The sequence below is a fragment of the Callithrix jacchus genome, chromosome 20 (genome assembly GCF_049354715.1).
Source record: "Callithrix jacchus isolate 240 chromosome 20, calJac240_pri, whole genome shotgun sequence".
Taxonomy (NCBI): domain Eukaryota; kingdom Metazoa; phylum Chordata; class Mammalia; order Primates; family Cebidae; genus Callithrix; species Callithrix jacchus.
Genome location: NC_133521.1, coordinates 33,040,212 through 33,058,153, shown reverse-complemented (window position 1 = coordinate 33,058,153; position 17,942 = coordinate 33,040,212). Strand labels below are relative to the sequence as shown.

General features: G+C 44.7%; 1 protein-coding gene across 8 annotated transcripts; it reads left to right on the top strand.

The window, feature by feature from the left end:
* Nucleotides 1-56: 56 nt before the first annotated feature.
* On the top strand, nucleotides 57-17,942 carry KARS1 (lysyl-tRNA synthetase 1). 8 transcript variants are annotated; one of them, XM_054248624.2, is made up of 16 exons: nucleotides 57-144; nucleotides 1,823-1,886; nucleotides 3,781-3,960; nucleotides 6,429-6,588; nucleotides 7,804-7,969; nucleotides 9,732-9,825; nucleotides 10,170-10,356; nucleotides 10,464-10,589; nucleotides 12,200-12,319; nucleotides 13,534-13,696; nucleotides 13,796-13,969; nucleotides 14,130-14,215; nucleotides 15,160-15,245; nucleotides 16,125-16,251; nucleotides 16,948-17,091; nucleotides 17,661-17,942. In XM_054248624.2, the coding sequence occupies exons 3-16, from the start codon at nucleotides 3,815-3,817 to the stop codon at nucleotides 17,757-17,759; spliced, it is 1,878 nt and encodes a 625-aa protein (XP_054104599.1). In that variant the 5' UTR covers nucleotides 57-144; nucleotides 1,823-1,886; nucleotides 3,781-3,814; the 3' UTR covers nucleotides 17,760-17,942. The 8 variants fall into 8 exon arrangements, with proteins under 8 accessions (XP_054104599.1, XP_054104598.1, XP_002761205.1 ...); XM_054248623.2 differs by having other exon boundaries at nucleotides 1,819-1,886; XM_002761159.7 differs by lacking the exon at nucleotides 1,823-1,886.

Sequence of the window (17,942 nt, the reverse complement as noted above, 5' to 3'; positions counted from 1 at the left end):
GCCGGAATAGGTGGGGCTTCGCGCCGTGACCTGGAAGTTAACGTACTATCCTCGTTACTTTTGGGTCGGGGCCTCCGGGAAGATGGCAGCGGTGCACGGGGCTGAGGTGCAAGTGGATGGCACCGAGCCGAAACTGAGCAAGAAGTAAGTGTCGCTGCGAGTCTTTAAAGCCTTTGCGGTAGGAGAGTCCGGGCTGGAAAGCACCACGGGGTTCCCACCGAGGCGGCTGTGCCAGGGCCTTCCGGCCCGCTGTCGTGGGTACGCACATGCCGAGACGTGGTGGCTGCGCGCTACAGACCACATATCCCGGGATGCCCCGGGCACACCGGCTCCCCGGTCCCAGCTGGTACCTGCGAGGTCCTCACTATCATACTCCTAGAGTTAAGAGACTGTGGAGGAGCTAGGACGAGAACTAAGAGATATCAGAAAATAAAAGCGAGACATCGTTTCCTTTTTCTTTTTTTTTAGAAAAGCGAAACTTAATGTTTACCTTCATTGTCTTTCCTTCTGAGAAATCCATTCTTTGTTGAGCCACTCAGTAAACGAGGAAGTTGGAGAAATGTTAAATACCCTAGCTCTCCAGAAAGGCCTTCAAAATTTTCTGGCCCTCGCTAAGGTCGTTCTGAACGTTATGTATTAAAAGGGATCAGTTCTAAAACTCGTGCATCTACCCATATGAGATATTCAGTGGATCTGTGCGTATTGAGTGATCAACGTCTAAAGTAGAGACCGTCTGAAGTTAGCCTGGCATCTTTGTCAACCACTCCCAAATCCTTGGAGTGTGTAGGTTAACATAGATAAGAACTTCCTTATTTAAACCACAACACACAGGCATTGAGTGTTTTCTCATTGCTAGGAAGGATGGTACATAGTACCGTTCCAGAGGCATATTGAGAGGGCTTAATTCCCGTGGCACGCACCTGTCAACCCAGCTACTCGGGAGGCTGAGGCAGGAAAGTCGCTTGAACCCAGGAGGTGGAGGTTGCAGTGAGCTGAAATTGTGCCACTGCACTCCGGCGTGGGACGGAGTCATATCCTGAATTTTAAAAAAAGAAAAGAAAAAAGAAATGATGTTTCCTTTTGTGTCGCTAGTTTTGTGCTTCAAATATCTTAGAAAAAGTATAAGAGAAATGGTCTAAGTTTATAGTTTGATAGCACCCTAATATATTGTCCTTTATTAGAGCAATCTGATGGATTTCCATAAATGTTTGGAACTTGGCCGTTGGATTACTACGTTAGAGAAAATTGACTGGAGTTTTTTTTGAGACGGAGTTTCGCTCTTGTTGCCCAGGCTGGAGTGCAATGGTGTGATCTCGGCTAACTGCAACCTCCACCTCCTGAGTTAAAGTGATTCTCCTGCCTCAGCATCCCAAGTAGCTGGGATTGCAGGCAGGCACCACCATTCCCGGCTAATTTTGTATTTTTAGTAGAGATAAGGTTTCTCCATGTTGGTCAGGCTGGTCTCCTAGTCTTGAACTCAGGTGATCCACCCACCTCAGCCTCCCAAAGTGCTGGGATTACAGGCATGAGCCACGGTCCCCAAACAAATAGACTGGACTTTAATCTGTTAAGTCAAATTTAGTTGAATGTGGTGTGTCTGTGATATTATACAGTCCTAAAATTTAGTTCATTCTTTCAAACCACCTGTGATAATCAATTACATTAAATTGAATTTGAGCACCGTACATGACAGGTGAAAGCAAGGTTTCCAGTTCAGAGTGTGATTTTTAGGTTTTAACTGAGAAAAGTAGTTAGTTCCTGTTTACTAAGAGGTTTTTTTGTTTTGTTTTGTTTTGTTTTGTTTTGTTTTGTTTTGAGGCAGAATCTGTTGCTCTCACTGGAGTGCAGTGGTGCGATTTCGGCTCATGGCAACCTTCGCCTTGCAGGTACAAGCAATTTTGGTGCCTCAGCCTATCAAATACCTGGGACTACAGGCGCCAGCTAAATTTTTGTAATTTAGTAGACACGGGGTTTCACCATGTTGCCCAGGCTGGTGTCGAACTCCCAAGCTCAGGCGATCTGCCCGCCTCAGCCTCCCAAAGTGCTAGGATTATAGGCGTGAGCCACCACTCCCTGCTTCACTGACTTTTCTAAGGTTAAATACAACTGCTAGTTTTTTGACCAGCTTTTCTGTGCCATGCACAATGCTGATCTCTACAAGCTTTCTGTATAATCTCAATAATAACCTTGCAAGAGAAGAGTTACTGTCCATTTTTCAAATTAATAAACTGAGGCCCTGGTAATTGAATGCATTACTAAAGTGTGGATTCCTAAAATATAGTCTAGCACTGATCCAGAGCACTGGAGCAGAGATCTTAAATCAAGCCTGTGACTTCACAGCCCATGCTCTGTATACTGACAGCACAGCGCTACTCATGTTGTCTTGTTATTGATATGTATTCCTCTAGTTACCTTGGGCTGAAATAATTTTTTTATGATTACCATTTCCTTCTTTTTTTTTTTTTTGAGACGGACTTTCACTGTTTTTACCCAGACTGGAGAGCAATGGCACGATCTCGGCTCACCGCAACCTCCGCCTTCTGGGTTCAAGCAATTCTCCTGCCTCAGCCTCCCGAGTAGCTGGGACTACAGGTGCGCATCACCATGCCCAGCTAATTTTTGTATTTTTAGTAGAGATGGGGTTTCACCTTGTTGACCAGGATGGTCTCCATCTCTTGACCTCGTGATCCACCCACCTCGGCCTCCCAAAGTGCTGGGATTATAGGCGTGAGCCACCGCGCCTGGCCTACCATTTCCTTCTAATTGTTCTTGGAAATTCCTTGGTATGAAATCTTTAAAAAGCACCAGCTTGGGCTGGGCGTGGTGGCTCACGCTTGTAATTCCAGCACTTTGGGAAGCCGAGGTAGGCGGATCACGAGGCCAAGAGATCAAGACCATCCTGGCCAACATGATGAAATTCCATCTCTACTGAAAATACAAAAATTAGCTGTGCGTGGTGCTGTGTGCCTGTAGTCCCAACCACTCGGGAGGCTGAGGCAGGAGAATCAGTTGAACCCGGAAGGCGGAGGTTGCAGTGAGCTGAGATCCTGCCAGTGCTCTCCAGCCTGGCAACGGAGCAAAGCTCCATCTTCCCCCTCCCCCGCCAAAAAAAAAAGCAGGAATTGACTCCAAGTTTAAAAACAGTTGTGCTCCCTGCCCAAATGAAATAACCTCCTCAAATTTATTTGAACACGGTACAGAAGGTGATCTCTGTAATTCTGTTGCCTTTAGTGTTGATAATGTATAAACATGTAGTCAAAGAACCTTCCTGAAATTCTTCTTTCCCCTTGTTCCTAGAGTTCCAGACAAGTCTTCTCTTTGACTTGTGCTTTTGTGTGGCTTGAATTTATTTTTGTCTAGAGTTTGCAATTAACAGTGACAGTTTCCTCTTATTTTATATGCTTCCAATTGCCATCTTGTGGCCAGATATTTCCTCTTGAAGTGAGGAATCACACTTCAGGGGCTTCAGAAAGTGCCTCATATCCTGTTCCCATATTCTAGGGCATTGTGATCATTTTTACCTATAAGCTATCCATTTGCTTGTTGTTGACTTTTGACCCCAGGTATGCATGTTTTTTCCATAGTCAGGAACTGTAACATTGTCAGTTACAGTTGTAGCACAGGGAGTGTTACAGGATTGCTATCAGTTAAGAGTCTTAAGTTAAATGGGACTAAAAGGTAGTAGAAGCATGGCCCCCCTCCCCAACCCGTAAGAGAGTTGGTTGGATATATATATGCCGTCTGTCCCATCTGACACCACATCTCTGTGTTTCCTGCTAGGTGGTGGTAATCATTAGCTCCAGGGTGTTCTGCCATGTTGACGCAAGCTGCTGTAAGGCTTGTTAGGGGGTCCGTGCGCAAAACCTCCTGGGCGGAGTGGGGTCACAGGGGACTGCGACTGGGTCAACTTGCTCCTTGGACAGCGCCTCACAAGGACAAGCCATTTTCTGATCAAAGAAGGTTGGTGCCCATTACCTTCTTTATTGCTCTGGAAGCAAAAATTCTTTCCTTACTTGGTTCATTATCTGTTAAGCCCCTGGCTAAGTCTTTGGGCTTGTTGCTAAGGAAACGAACCCTACTACCAAAACCGATAGTCCTTTCTCATTTTCTCTTTAATAAATTAGAATCTTCTCTCCTAAGAGTCTTGAGATGACATGTGGATCTTATTCTAGAACAAAACCCTTGTTTGAATAAATAATTTCTAGTGCCAGTTATTTCCCTTTTCTGTCTTTCTTGGGTTCTGTTTCCTCTTGAGATTAATTTGGTTTCTAATGTTAGTGCTATCTCTAGGACCTTTTTGGATTATCCTCAAGATTGACTTGATTTAAGATGTGCACCTGGTTGAGTGGAAAACAGATACATCTTAATTCTAGAAGAACTAGAAAGTCCGCTGACTGAATTACAGTGTGATAGCACAGTGTTTTGGAAAGGTTGTCTTTACAAATGTTGTAAGATGTTATATGTAGAAAAGTTGTCAACTTTGAAACAGTCAGCATCCGTTTTTCATGTTTAAAAGATGGAAGATTCAAAACCTCAATTCATTTTTTTAAGTTTTTCTAAATTCATATTGAAAATGAAGAATGTGCTCTGAAGCCAGAAAGTATGCAAGCATGACTTGAGATCTTTTGCTGTGGCTCACTGTTGGAGAATAATTGATTATGTTCAGTAGTTTGAAAGAATGATCTATGAGGTCTCTTGGAATAATAAAGGTGTCCCTCCCTACACCAATATGTTTTGGTTCTGGATTCACATAGCAAATTCAGACCATAAGAGATATGAACATATCATAAAAGCACATCACTTTGTTTTTTGAGGTTCAAGTGGTAAGTATCAGGAGTTTGGATAGCAAGTGATTTAGCCAGAAAGGTATTCAACTGGTATGGTTTCTATACGAGCCGCAGAGAGTAAAAGGGTTAAGATAGTGAGCAATACCTGCAATAGCTCACGTTTGATTAACTAAATGCCAGGGTCAGGGACATCCTTTATATAAACATTATCTCAATACACACCACAACAAATGGTGGGGGTTGTCTATTATTATTTTCTTTTTTTTTTTTTGAGATGGAGTTTCGCTCTTGTTACCCAGGCTGGAGGGCAATGGCGCGATATCGGCTCACCGCAACGCCTCCTGGGTTCAGGCAATTCTCCTGCCTCAGCCTCCTGAGTAGCTGGGATTACAGGCACGCGCCACCATGCCCAGCTAATTTTTTGTATTTTTAGTAGAGACGGGGTTTCACCATGTTGACCAGGATGGTCTCGATCTCTTGACCTCGTGATTTACCCGCCTCGGCCTCCCAAAGTGCTGGGATTACAGGCATGAGCCATTGCGCCTGGCCTATTATTATTTTCATTTTGCAGGGGAGAAGTTAATTTACTTGTCCAAGTCACATAATTGACAAGTGTTTTGGAATTTAGTCCCATTCAGCCTGACTACAAAGATGGTACATTATCCCCTGTACTATGCTGCTTTGCACGCTGCTCTACTTTGTTGTCTCAGTCAGGCTCCAGTGGGCAAAGTGAGACTAATGCTGACAGCCATTCTTGGAGAGACTATTGGTGGGGGGGCGTCCTTCAGTGCTAAAAAGCCAGCTCACTCACTCCAGAGAGGAATAGAGAGGAGGTGGCAGACAGCTAGAGATGTTGCCTTGTCATGTGTTAGATCTGGCACTGCAGGTGTCAGGTGCAGTGGCTAACACCTGTAATCCTAGCACTGTGGAAGGCCAAGGTGGGCAGATCACTTAAGGCAAAGAGTTTGAGACCAGCCTAGCCAACATGGTGACACCCCATCTCTACTGAAAATACAAAAAGTAGCTGGGCATGGTGGTACGCACCTGTAATCGCAGCTACTCAGGAGGCTGAAGCACGAGAATCCCTTGAAATCGGGGTGACAGAGGTTGTAGTGAGCCAAGATTGTGTGACTGCACTCCAACCTAAGTGACAGAGCAAAACTCTGTCTCATTAAAAAATAAAAAGATCTGGCACTGTAGGAACTTCACCTTCTAGAAGGGATACTAAACAACTAAGATTCAGTCACTGTCCTCAAGGAGCTCCCTAACCTAGTTAGCTCAAGAAAAGCCTATTCTGCTAATTTTCTAGAAAATCTTTTCTCCTATTCAAAATTAATGCATTGGATTTTCTTTGTCCTGGTCCATCTTGGTTTTAGTCGGGACCTGATGCCAGGGACTGGTAAGCAGAACTGAGAGTGATCTTTCACATCTTTGTTCTAAGTTTATTTTTTCCTTTTTTGCCTTTCACATAGAGTTTAGTGACAAGAGACTTGAGCTGAGCTGTGAGTGTGAAATTGAGGGAAATAGAACTGAGCAACAGCATTTCCCCAGGCAATTCATATTTTTGATTACTGGCTAGGGGCAGAACTTAGAGGACTCCTCAGGCAGCTAACACATTGAATGCTTTCATCTTTCCAACAGTGAGCTGAAGAGACGCCTGAAAGCTGAGAAGAAAGTAGCAGAGAAGGAGGCCAAGCAGAAAGAGCTTAGTGAGAAACAGCTAAGCCAAGCCACCGCTGCTGCCACCAACCACACTGCTGACAATGGTGTGGGTCCTGAGGAAGAGAGCCTGGACCCAAATGTGAGTTCCCTGGCCCACCAGCATGGCTGGGCACAGGAAAGCATCTGATGAGGCTTATGGCATATTCCTTGGGACTGGACAGTAGAAGGGACAAGTATGCCCAGGGTCACTGCTAGGGATAAGGGAGAGTCTGCCACTCCATCTGGTTAAAGGCACAGACCTGAGTGTTTTTTATGTCAACCACCAAAAGGCATTTGGGAGAGTTCAGCATTCCCAAGTGAATTAACCTTTCTTGGAATTAGCTTGGCCTTGAGGCCCCAGGGAAAGTGTCTCTAAAGATTGCCTAAGGTTTAGTTTAGACCAGGGGCTGGCAGACTACATTCCACAGGCCAAATCCACTTCTCCATACCCCTACTTTATCCTTCCTGTCTTGATTTTTGGGGTTTTTTTTTTTTTTTTTGCAACAATGTCTCACTCTGTTGCCCAGGCCAGAGTACAGTGGGTGATCTTGCTCCCTGCAACCTCCGCCTCCCCGGTTCAAGCCATTCTGCCTCGGCCTGGGATTAGAGGCCCACGCCACAACACCCAGCTAATTTTTGTATTTTTAGTAAAGACAGGGTTTCTCCATGTTGGCCAGGCTGGTCTTGAACTCCTGGCCTGAAGTAATTTGCCCACCTAGGGCTCCCAAAGTGCTGAGATTAGAGGTGTGAGCCACCGAGTCCAGCCCCACTCCTTGGTTTTACAAATAAAATTATATTGGAACCTAGCCATCCTCATTTGTTGGCAAATTTCTAAGGCTGCTTTTCCCCTGAAGCAGCAGAGTTGAAAAGTTGTGTCAGAAAAGCTTTGCTAATGGGCTGCTATAGAGTATTCCTTGTTTACATTCTCCAGGCCCCATGCCCTGGGGAAAAGTCTGATGTGTGGCCATAGGTAGGAGAGTAGTTCAGAAGATAAATGTCTCAACTCACTATGCAAATGCCCTCTACAAAAGTGACAACAAAGCCACCTGTAAGAATTAAACATTTGTGATTTTAGGCAGAGCTCGGATTTTTTTTGTTGTTGACTCGGATTTTGGCCTTCATTTCCAGCTGTGGATCTGACCACCCTGCATATTTTAAGTATAGCTCTCACTCCTTGTTACTAATCCTATAATGAAGAGGGCTTGATTAAAGTAAACAATATATTAGTATTACCCTCTGCTAGATGGGCCACTGGTCTGACCAGGTTCAGCTTTTCAAGGGCTTTTTTTTTTTTTTTTTTTTTTTTTTTTAACAGCAATACTACAAAATCCGCAGTCAAGCAATTCATCAGCTGAAGGTCAGTGGGGAAGACCCATACCCACACAAGTTCCATGTAGACATCTCACTCACCGACTTCATCCAAGAATATAGTCACCTGCAGCCTGGGGATCACCTGACTGACATCACCTTAAGGGTGGCAGGTAGGAACTCTCCCTGGCAAATCACTGAACTCCCACAATAGGCAGCTGCTTTGGTAGCACTAGGGAAGGTCTGGGTCAGTCTTGTTCTCAAGGAGCCTGTGTCTGAAGCTACCTTACTAAGGACAGCGCCATTATATCTACTCACAGAAAGAAGCAGAGCCGCCCCAAGACATGGACTCCTATTCCAGATGAGGTAGTACTATAAAGAGAGGGGCTTTCTCTGTAAGGATTCCCTTCATCAGCAAGAGTCAGCAGTAGAAGTCTCAGGCTTCTAAGAATTCTAGTCTTGGCCGGGCGCGGTGGCTCAAGCCTATAATCCCAGCACTTTGGGAGGCCGAGGCAGGTGGATCATGAGGTCAAGAGATCGAGACCATCCTGGTCAACATGGTGAAACCCTGTCTCTACTAAAAATACAAAAAATTAGCTGGGCATGGTGGCGCGTGCCTGTAATCCCAGGTACTCAGGAGGCTGAGGCAGGAGAATTGCCTGAACCCAGGAGGCGGAGGTTGCAGTGAGCTGAGATCGCGCCATTGCACTCCAGCCTGGGTAACAAGAGTGAAACTCTGTCTCAAAAAAAAAAAAAAGAGAATTCTATAGTCTTTGGCCTAGAATGCTTTGCACTGAGGCAGTATTTCTAGAACATTGCTCTTTTGGAGTTGTAGTATCTTGTGTGAGATCTTCTTTTCCTCAATTAAAAAAAAAAATCACATCCTTTCCTTGCGCTCCCCCACCAAATAGTAACACTGTTAGTTGTAGAAAACTTAGAATAGTCAAAGAAGCAAGTAGAGAAAGTTTTGATTTACCAATAATCCTCCCACCCAGAGAGAATTCCTGCCAGCACCTGAAACATTTCTTTATTCCTGTGTGCCCAAAAGATTTCTTGTTTAAAGTACAGTAATTTTACTAAAATCTTTTTTTTTTTTTTTTTTTTTTTTTTTTTTTTTTTCTGAGACACAGTCTTGCTCTGTCGCCCAGGCTGGAATGCAGTGGTGCCATGTAAGCTCACTGGAACCTCCACTCCCCTGGTTCAAGAGATTTTCCTGTCCCAGCCTCCCAGGTAGCTGAGACTACAGGCACACGCCACCACGCCTGGCTAATTTTTCTATTTTTAGTAGAGACAGGGTTTCACTGTGTTAGTCAGGCTGGTCTTGAACTCCTGATCTCAGGTGATCTGCCTCCCAAAGTACTGGGATTACAGGCACAAGCCGCCACCACCATCTTCCAGACATCTGGTGACTATCTTGAAAGCCAGATCTCCCTGCATGTCTTTAACTGCTTTGAATGGAGATCATTGGCTTGAGGGCTAAGGTGGGTATTAGACCTCAAGCTAAAATCAGATTGTACTGCTTTGTGTTCTGCCCTGACCAAAAAAAAAAAAAAAAATGCTGGCTGGGTGTGGTGGCTCATGCCTGTAATCCCATGCACGCTGGGAGACTGAGGCAGGTAGATAGGTTCAGCCCAGGAGTTTGAGACCAGCCTGGCCAACATGGTAAAACACCCTCTCTACTTAAAAAAAAAAAAAATTAGCTGGACATGGTGGTGCGCACCTGTAATCCCAGCTACTCACGAGGCTGAGGCAAGAGGATCACTTGAATCCAGGAGGCAGGGGTGGCAGTGAACCAAGATCACACCACTGCACTCCAGCCTGGGCAACAGAGCAAGACTCTCAAAAAAAAAAAATCCAGAGGGAGCTTTTTTGACATTCATACTATAAAATGACTTCTGGTTCTGTCAGTCAATATTTTTGCTCCTCTTTTTCTAGGTAGGATTCATGCCAAAAGAGCTTCTGGGGGAAAGCTTATCTTCTATGATCTTCGAGGAGAGGGGGTGAAGTTGCAAGTCATGGCCAATTCCAGGTATCTTGAAATATCCAGTTATAGACCTTTCTTGGCTGGCCTAGAGAACACAGCAATAGGCTGATGTGTTCTTACTGGTAGTTGAAATTAGAGTAAGAAGGAGTGGGATATGGTTGGGCAAGGCTGAAAAGAAGGTAATAGTCACCTATAGAGTAATGACTGCTTTCAAGTTATGTGACAGTAAAGTAAAGGATAGTCCTTTTTTAATAGTTGCCCCTGAATCTGAGATCATTCTTGGGCTCCCATTACCTAGGTATTAACAGTTGATTGAGGGTTCCAGAGGAAACCAGTGGTCAGTAGTGTTCATTTGAATTGTTACTGAATCACATTTCCTTTTCACTCAGAAATTATAAATCAGAAGAAGAATTTATTCATATTAATAACAAACTGCGTCGGGGAGACATAATTGGAGTTCAGGGGAATCCTGGGAAGACCAAGAAGGGTGAACTGAGCATCATTCCGTATGAGATCACACTGCTGTCTCCCTGTTTGCATATGTTACCTCATCTTCACTTTGGCCTCAAAGACAAGGTAAGCATTCATGGCCTCCTAGCTGTGGCAAGGAGGTGCCTTCCATTTGTTTATCCCACCATTGAATCATATGTACCAGTGATTTCTAATTGCTGCTTTTGGTTTAGGAAACAAGGTATCGCCAGAGATACCTGGACTTGATCCTGAATGACTTCGTGAGGCAGAAATTTATCACCCGCTCTAAGATCATCACATATATAAGAAGTTTTATGGATGAGCTGGGATTCCTGGAGGTAAGGAGAGTTCCTTGCCTGACATGATGAGCTGCCTTACAGTGCTTGCCTCCTACTCTCCCTTGCCTTCCTTTTCCGAAGTGTAGCCTGTATCAGGATCCTTCTTGCTCAATGAGACTGTCCCCTTTCTCACCATTGTCTCTGTTCTACCTTGTCCTGATTAGGAAGGCAGGACCTGACCTCCAAGATAATGGACAAGGTATAGGGCCATCCACATGCTAATGATGCCACATTCAATATGTATTCAAATCATTTTGCTTTTTTGTAGCGTTAAGAAATATTTTTTAATCATATGAGAAAGACCAACACACATACCATAAAACAAATTTAAACAATAAATTAAACAAGCAAAACTGAAGGTGCCCTTTCCTCCCAACTAACTTCCCTCCCCAAACTTGAGTTTGATATGTATCCTTCCATGCCGTTTACTGGGCATATATACATACGTACATGTGTGTGCTGCAGATGGAGCACACAGATGTAAATGTTTTGGAGGGGTTTTATTTTTGGTTTAAATATAAGTGAAGTCACACTATATGTATTGTGATGGACCTGCTTTTATTTCACTTAACAAGGTATTCTGGAGCTCTTTGTATGAGATAGATAATCTTCCTTAATGCTGCATTGTTTGTTTCAGCAAGCATCTTTATACACATGTTCAGGTATTTCTATAGGATGGATTTCTAGATGTAGAGTAAGTCAGGATATAAGCAGTTAAATTTTTAAATGATCAGTTGAGATTACTTACTACCTTCGGACCATCCTAAATTTTTAGTAAATACTGCAATTTGAACTCAAGAAAAGCTGTATCCATTTCGATTCTCAGCTCATGAAAGTTCATGGTCCTATATTAATGATATTATGAGACATCAGTCACCAGCTGCAGAATTTGATGTGCAGACCCTGACTCAACCAGGGATGAATGAATGCACTCTCACACCATTACAGTGTTTCAAGTGGGGTAGCGATGGCCGTTGGTTGCTTTCAGAGGGTGAAATGCAACCAGCCGACCCAGACTCCCTGTTTTTCCACACAGATTCCTGACAGCGGTTCTAAGTTAACATACTTGTGAATAATTAACATGGTTAAGAGTATGGTTTTACAACTAACAAAAGCTTTAGGTTCCAGGGCCCAGAGTAAATGCTATTAATAGGTAATTCCTCTTTGATCTTCCCCAGAGAGGGCTATCCAGCACAAAGTTTACATGAGTAAACACGGTAGAGACAAAGGGATGTGGGGTAAACAGACTTAACTGGGAAAGCCTCCTCCCTGTCTTATCCCTGACTTCATGAACCGGCTGACCACCATCTGTCTGCTGCAGTAAAACCTTTCAGCCTTCCAAAAGGTTCGAGACATTGGTAACTTTTCCCAATATATCTTCTGTAATATTCTGCCAACCACTCCCAGTGAATTCCAACAGTATTAGGTGTTAATAGAAATTGAGACACTGTTGCAGAAAATCACACTATCTGTTCTTTTTTGTCAAGCAGTTGCATTAACATTTAGTTTAGGATATAACAGGCTTAGACTATATTACATGCAAAGGATGATCAGTCTCCCCAAGGCCTCTGGTTATCTGAGGACTGAATGTTTCTCCTTGTCTCTTTTAGATTGAAACTCCCATGATGAACATCATCCCAGGGGGAGCTGTGGCCAAGCCTTTCATCACTTATCACAATGAGCTGGACATGAACTTATATATGAGAATTGCTCCAGAACTCTACCATAAGGTAGTCAATAATAATACTTGTTCCCTTAAAGAAGCAGAAAACTGGAGAACCATTGGCTAGACAGGTAGAGTCAGAAATACAAGGAACAGGGAGAGTAAAACAGCCAAGAAAGTGTTCTAATGGGTCAGGTGTGTGGACGTGAGTAACACTTCAGAATTTCTCTACAAGATCGATAGAGTGTTGCAGGGCAAAGGGATTGTCTTCTCATGTAAACAGGCACTCTTTACCTACCTTGGTTCCTCTAAAACTTTTAAGATATAGTTTTACTTGGATTAGACCTGATTTAAGTTTTTCATAGAAGAGAGAGCCTGATCTCTTGGGAAGTTGGAAATACGTGTCTTCAGGCTGGACGCAGGGCTCACACCTGTAATCCCAGCACTTTGGGAGCCCAAGGCAGGTGGATCACTTGAGGTCAGGTGTTTGAGACTAGCCTGACCTACATGGTGAAACCCCACCCCCGTCTCTACTAAAAATAAAAAAATTAGCTGGGTGTGGTGGGAGGTGGGTGTAATCCCAGCCTACTCAGGAGGCTAAGGCAGGAGGATCGCTTGAACCCCGGGAGGCAGAGGTTGCAGTGAGCCGAGATCCTGCCACTGCACTCCAGCCTAGGCAACAGAGGGAAACTCCGTCTCAAAAAACAGGATTTTCAAATCACTATGAAGATGTCTTTTCAGATTCCCAGGTAAATGTTAAAGATTATCATTGATAATTCTTAGTTGCAGACAGCAGAACCTGTTATAACTAGTTTAAACAAAATAAAAATTTACTCAGCTTTATAGGAAGCTCACAATCTCCAGAACGATCAGAGAATCTGGCTTGGAAACCACATAACTAGGAATTATTCTGGGTCAATCACTTGCCCCCTTCACCAAAATGATTTCTGTGCAATACCACATCTTCTGTTAGTCCATACTAGTGTATCTGACTACAGCCTAACCCCAAGAGAGGCTGCTTCTTTGCGGAGGTTCAGACTCGATGTGGGATGCCCGAGACAAGAAGAGTATCCAGAAGTCCTGGGCAGCCAAAAAAGAGGGGTAATTATGCATACTACAAGGGTCTAAAGAGAGCAGGGTGCTTGGCATTTGACTAGAGACCTGAGAGCATGCCTAACCTGTGAAAACCAAGTTATGGCTTCTGGAGACTGAAACTTCCCAGAGCTGTTAATACAAGATTAACTGTCATGACTCAGGACCATGGCCATGTGTTGTTGTTAGATGCTCGTGGTTGGTGGCATCGATCGGGTTTATGAAATTGGACGCCAGTTCCGGAATGAGGGGATTGATTTGACACACAATCCTGAGTTCACCACCTGTGAGTTCTACATGGCCTATGCAGACTATCACGATCTCATGGAAATCACGGAGAAAATGGTTTCAGGTGACTCCTCTCTTTCACACTCATGGGGGGTTGGTATGCTGCTTTTAGAGGAGGGCTGCCTGGGTTTCATCCCCACTAAATAACAGGTTTCTCTCCCAGGGATGGTGAAGCATATTACAGGCGGTTATAAAGTCACCTACCACCCAGATGGCCCAGAGGGCCAGGCCTATGAAATTGACTTCACCCCACCCTTCCGGAGAATCAGCATGATAGAAGAGCTTGAGAAAGCCCTGGGGATGAAGCTGCCAGAAACTAACCTCTTTGAAACTGAAGGTAAAGTGACAGCACGCCTCCTCCATTGTAAAGCCCTCCTTCCAGTTCAGCTCTGACTTTGATTGGATCAGAGCTAGAATTCCCACACTGTTCTCTTTATGTACATTTTTACTTGGCTAGTGTGATGTCTCCTGCCCTAACTTGTGCATTTGTATCCCAGAAACTCGCAAAATTCTTGATGATATCTGTGTGGCAAAAGCTGTCGAATGCCCTCCACCTCGGACCACAGCCAGGCTCCTTGACAAGGTGAGAGGCCCCACCTTTGTTGTCCATGTCCCCATCTGGTGCTGAACAATTCCCTATTCCCTGGGAAAGTGAACCCCACTAAGGAGAGTTCATTTCTGCATCTTCACAAGAAAACTCTAAAGAGAGAACGAGAGAATTAACAAACTGTCATACTAAGCTCTGTGCCAAATAATATATGTGTGTGATCTCAATTAATCCTTTCCAGCCTTTAAAAAGCTAGAGGGTAGGCCAGGTTCAGTGGCTCAGGCCTGTAATCCCAGCACTTTGGGAGGCCGAGGCAGGCGGATCATGAGGTCAAGAGATCGAGACCATCCTGGCCAACATGGTGAAACCCTGTCTCGGTTAAAATCTTAAAAATTAGGTGGGCGTGGTGGCACGCACCTGAAGGCCCAGCTACTTGGGAGGCTGAGGCAGAAGAATCGCTTGATCCTGGGAGGTGGAAGTTGCAGTGAGCCGAGATTACACCACTGTACTCCAGCCTGGCAACAGAGCAGGACTCCGTCTCAAATTTTAAAAAAAGCTATAGCGTAGGCCAGGCATGGTGGCTCACACCTGTAATCCCAGCACTTTGGGAAGCTGAGGTGGGCAAAGCACCTGAGTCAGGAGTTCGAGACCAGCCTGGCCAACATGGTGAAACCCCATCTCTACTAAAAATAGAAAAATTACCCAGGTATGGTGGCAGGTACCTGTAATCCCATCTATTCGGGAGGCTAAGGCACAAGAATTGCTGGAACCGGGAGGTGGAGGTTGCAGTGAGCCAAGATCGTGCCCCTGCTCGTTAGCCTGGGCAACAGAGTGAGACTCTGTCTCAAAAATAATAATTAATTAATTAAAAAGCTATAGGATAAGCCCAAATGGGTGGGAGCTGAGGTCTTCTGTCTGAGCTAGGATGGTCAAATACTATTCAGAAATGGTGATTAACTCTGCTTTGCTTTCTCATTAAGCTTGTAGGGGAGTTCCTGGAAGTAACTTGCATCAATCCTACGTTCATCTGTGATCACCCACAGATAATGAGCCCTTTGGCTAAATGGTAAGACTCCAATTACCTGTTGCTGCATAACAGCTTCAAAACTTAGTGGTATTAAAGAGCAATTCATTGTCAAGATTTTGTGGGTGGACTGGTGGTCCTTCTGCTGGGTGGTGTCGACTAGGATAACCCAAGTGGCTGTTTTTTAACTGGGGATTCTGCCAGGGCACTTTTGGTTCTCCTCCATGTGGTCACTCCACACAGGATTTTGTCCTTCGGGGCCTCTTCATGTGGCCTTTCTGACAGCACAGCCTGGTCTTCTTTTCAGCATGGCGGTTGGGCTCTAAGGGGAAGCTTCTAAAAGAATAAACCGCATTGTGCAAATACACATCAAGCATCTGCTGATATCCCATTGGCCAAACCAAGACATGTTGCCAGCCCAGAGTCCACGTGAAAGAGACTACATGTGGGCACGAATACGAGTGGTGTGGTCTGTTGTAACAGTCTGCCACACTGGCTTGTTAGGAAGATCATTAAACCTTCCTTGTCTTTCTCACCCTCCTCACTTTTGTACCAAATGATTTGTTGCTGAGAGTACTTGCAGACTTCAGACCGCAATCAGTAACACTTTTGAGTCCACTAGAGTTTAATTATTGTATTAGATGTTAGATTATTAGACCAACCTGACCAACATGGTGAAACCCTGTGTACTAAAAATACAAAAATTAGCCGGGCCTAGTGGCATGTGCCTGTGATCCCAGCTACTCAAGGCTGAGGCAGGAGAAGCACTTGAACCCAGGAGGTGCTGTTTGCAGTGAACTGAGATCACACCACTGCACTCCAGGCTGGGCGATAGAGCAGGACTCCGTCTCAAAAAAGAAAATTGGTTTAGATCATTAGGGGCCTGTATATTCAACCTCCTCGTTGGTCTCCTATCCATAGGCACCGCTCTAAAGAGGGTCTGACGGAGCGCTTTGAGCTATTTGTCATGAAGAAAGAGATATGTAATGCCTACACTGAGCTGAATGATCCCATGCGGCAGCGGCAGCTTTTTGAAGAACAGGCCAAGGTGAGGAAGGGGACCATGATCAGAGTCTGTGCCTGCTCACCAGGTAATACCAGCCTTAACCCTGATCTGTGTTGATGTATACATTCTTGGCGGCTTCAGAAGCCATAGCTTTGCTGGAGGAAGTCACATTTCAAGATGGAGACTTCACCTGGTATTGACTCTCTAGTTCATAAAGAGGAACTTAGTTATGGTTATCCCTACGGGAAGCATGACACTTGCCTTGAAAATACACTTGCCAGACAAGAACATTATTTTTCTTAGATTGTACGTGTGTTGAGGCGGCTTAGGGCTGGGAGGCAGGTAAAGATTAATGGAGAAGACAAAGCCCACACAGGCTGCCTGCAGCTGTTGCTGCCACTGAGGGCTGCCTTCAGAAAATGCGAGAAAGACTTTTGGAATTGTCACAGAGGCTCTGAAAATTAACCTGTTTGGAGTCCCAGAGCCCCAGGCAGTGGAAGTGTTTTATTTCAGAGAAATTTGTATGTGTTCTGAGGTCAGTTTCATCAGTCCTGATCTCCAGATCTTTGAAAGAAGCAGCTGCATCTTGGAGTTACTAGGAAATGAATTCCCAACAAGTCCTGAGTGTCGGGAGCATCCCTGGAATGATGGTACCCTCCCCCAAAGCCTGTTAACATGTTCACTCACACACTGAGACATCCTAGAAGAAGGTCACCTTTTGGTTCTCTCCTCTTCTAGGCCAAGGCTGCAGGTGATGATGAGGCCATGTTCATAGATGAAAACTTCTGTACCGCCCTGGAATATGGGCTGCCCCCCACGGCTGGCTGGGGCATGGGCATTGACCGAGTCGCCATGTTTCTCACAGACTCCAACAACATCAAGGTACATAGCAGCCCTCCACAGCGCACACTGCCCTAAAGAAGCTCATTGCGTTGGAGGCGGGACATGGTGGGCCTGGAGGGTAAAATTAAGGAAGGGCTTTGGGCAGGGAAGAGGAGCAGGCAGAGGAGTTCTATGCCACTCACGGGAGGGCCAGAGCCTCTGACATTAAAGGATTCGGGATTTTTCCTACCAGAGGCAGAAGGAATACTAATTGTTTGCATTTATGGCGGATCCAGGGAAGTCTCCATGCATTATTTCAGCTAATTAAGTCAGCCTATGAGGTGTAGAAACTGTTGCCCGTTTTTATAGATGAGGAAATCAAATTTTAGTAGAAATGTGTTTATTCATCCTTTTGACATAGTACCCTAGGCAGTGATATGTATTTGTTCTTTGTCTTCTGACTGAGAGGATCTGAGTTGAAATAAAAGAACACGTGTCTTTTCAGCTGGAATATACTCATCTCTGGATTTTGGTGGTAACAATAACAGAAGCCAAAGGAATGGGTAGATGACTGTGAAAAAATGTTCAGGGTGCTTCTTAGCTTCAAGGTACATTTCTGTCTTCCACAGGAAGTACTTCTGTTTCCTGCTATGAAACCTGAAGACAAGAAGGAGAATGTAGCACCCACTGAGACGCTGGAAAGTACAGCAGTTGGCACTTCTGTCTAGAAAATAATTGCAAGTTGTATAACTCAGGCGTCTGCATTTCTATAAGAGGTCAAGGGAATTCTTGTGTGTGGCTTTCCACTTGGCTGCTGCAGTTCGGTTTAGCCATCAGAAGACAGACAAGGAATTTAACATGCCCTTTTAATCCTTGTTACCAAATAAACCATTTGTCCTCTCCTCTCTTTA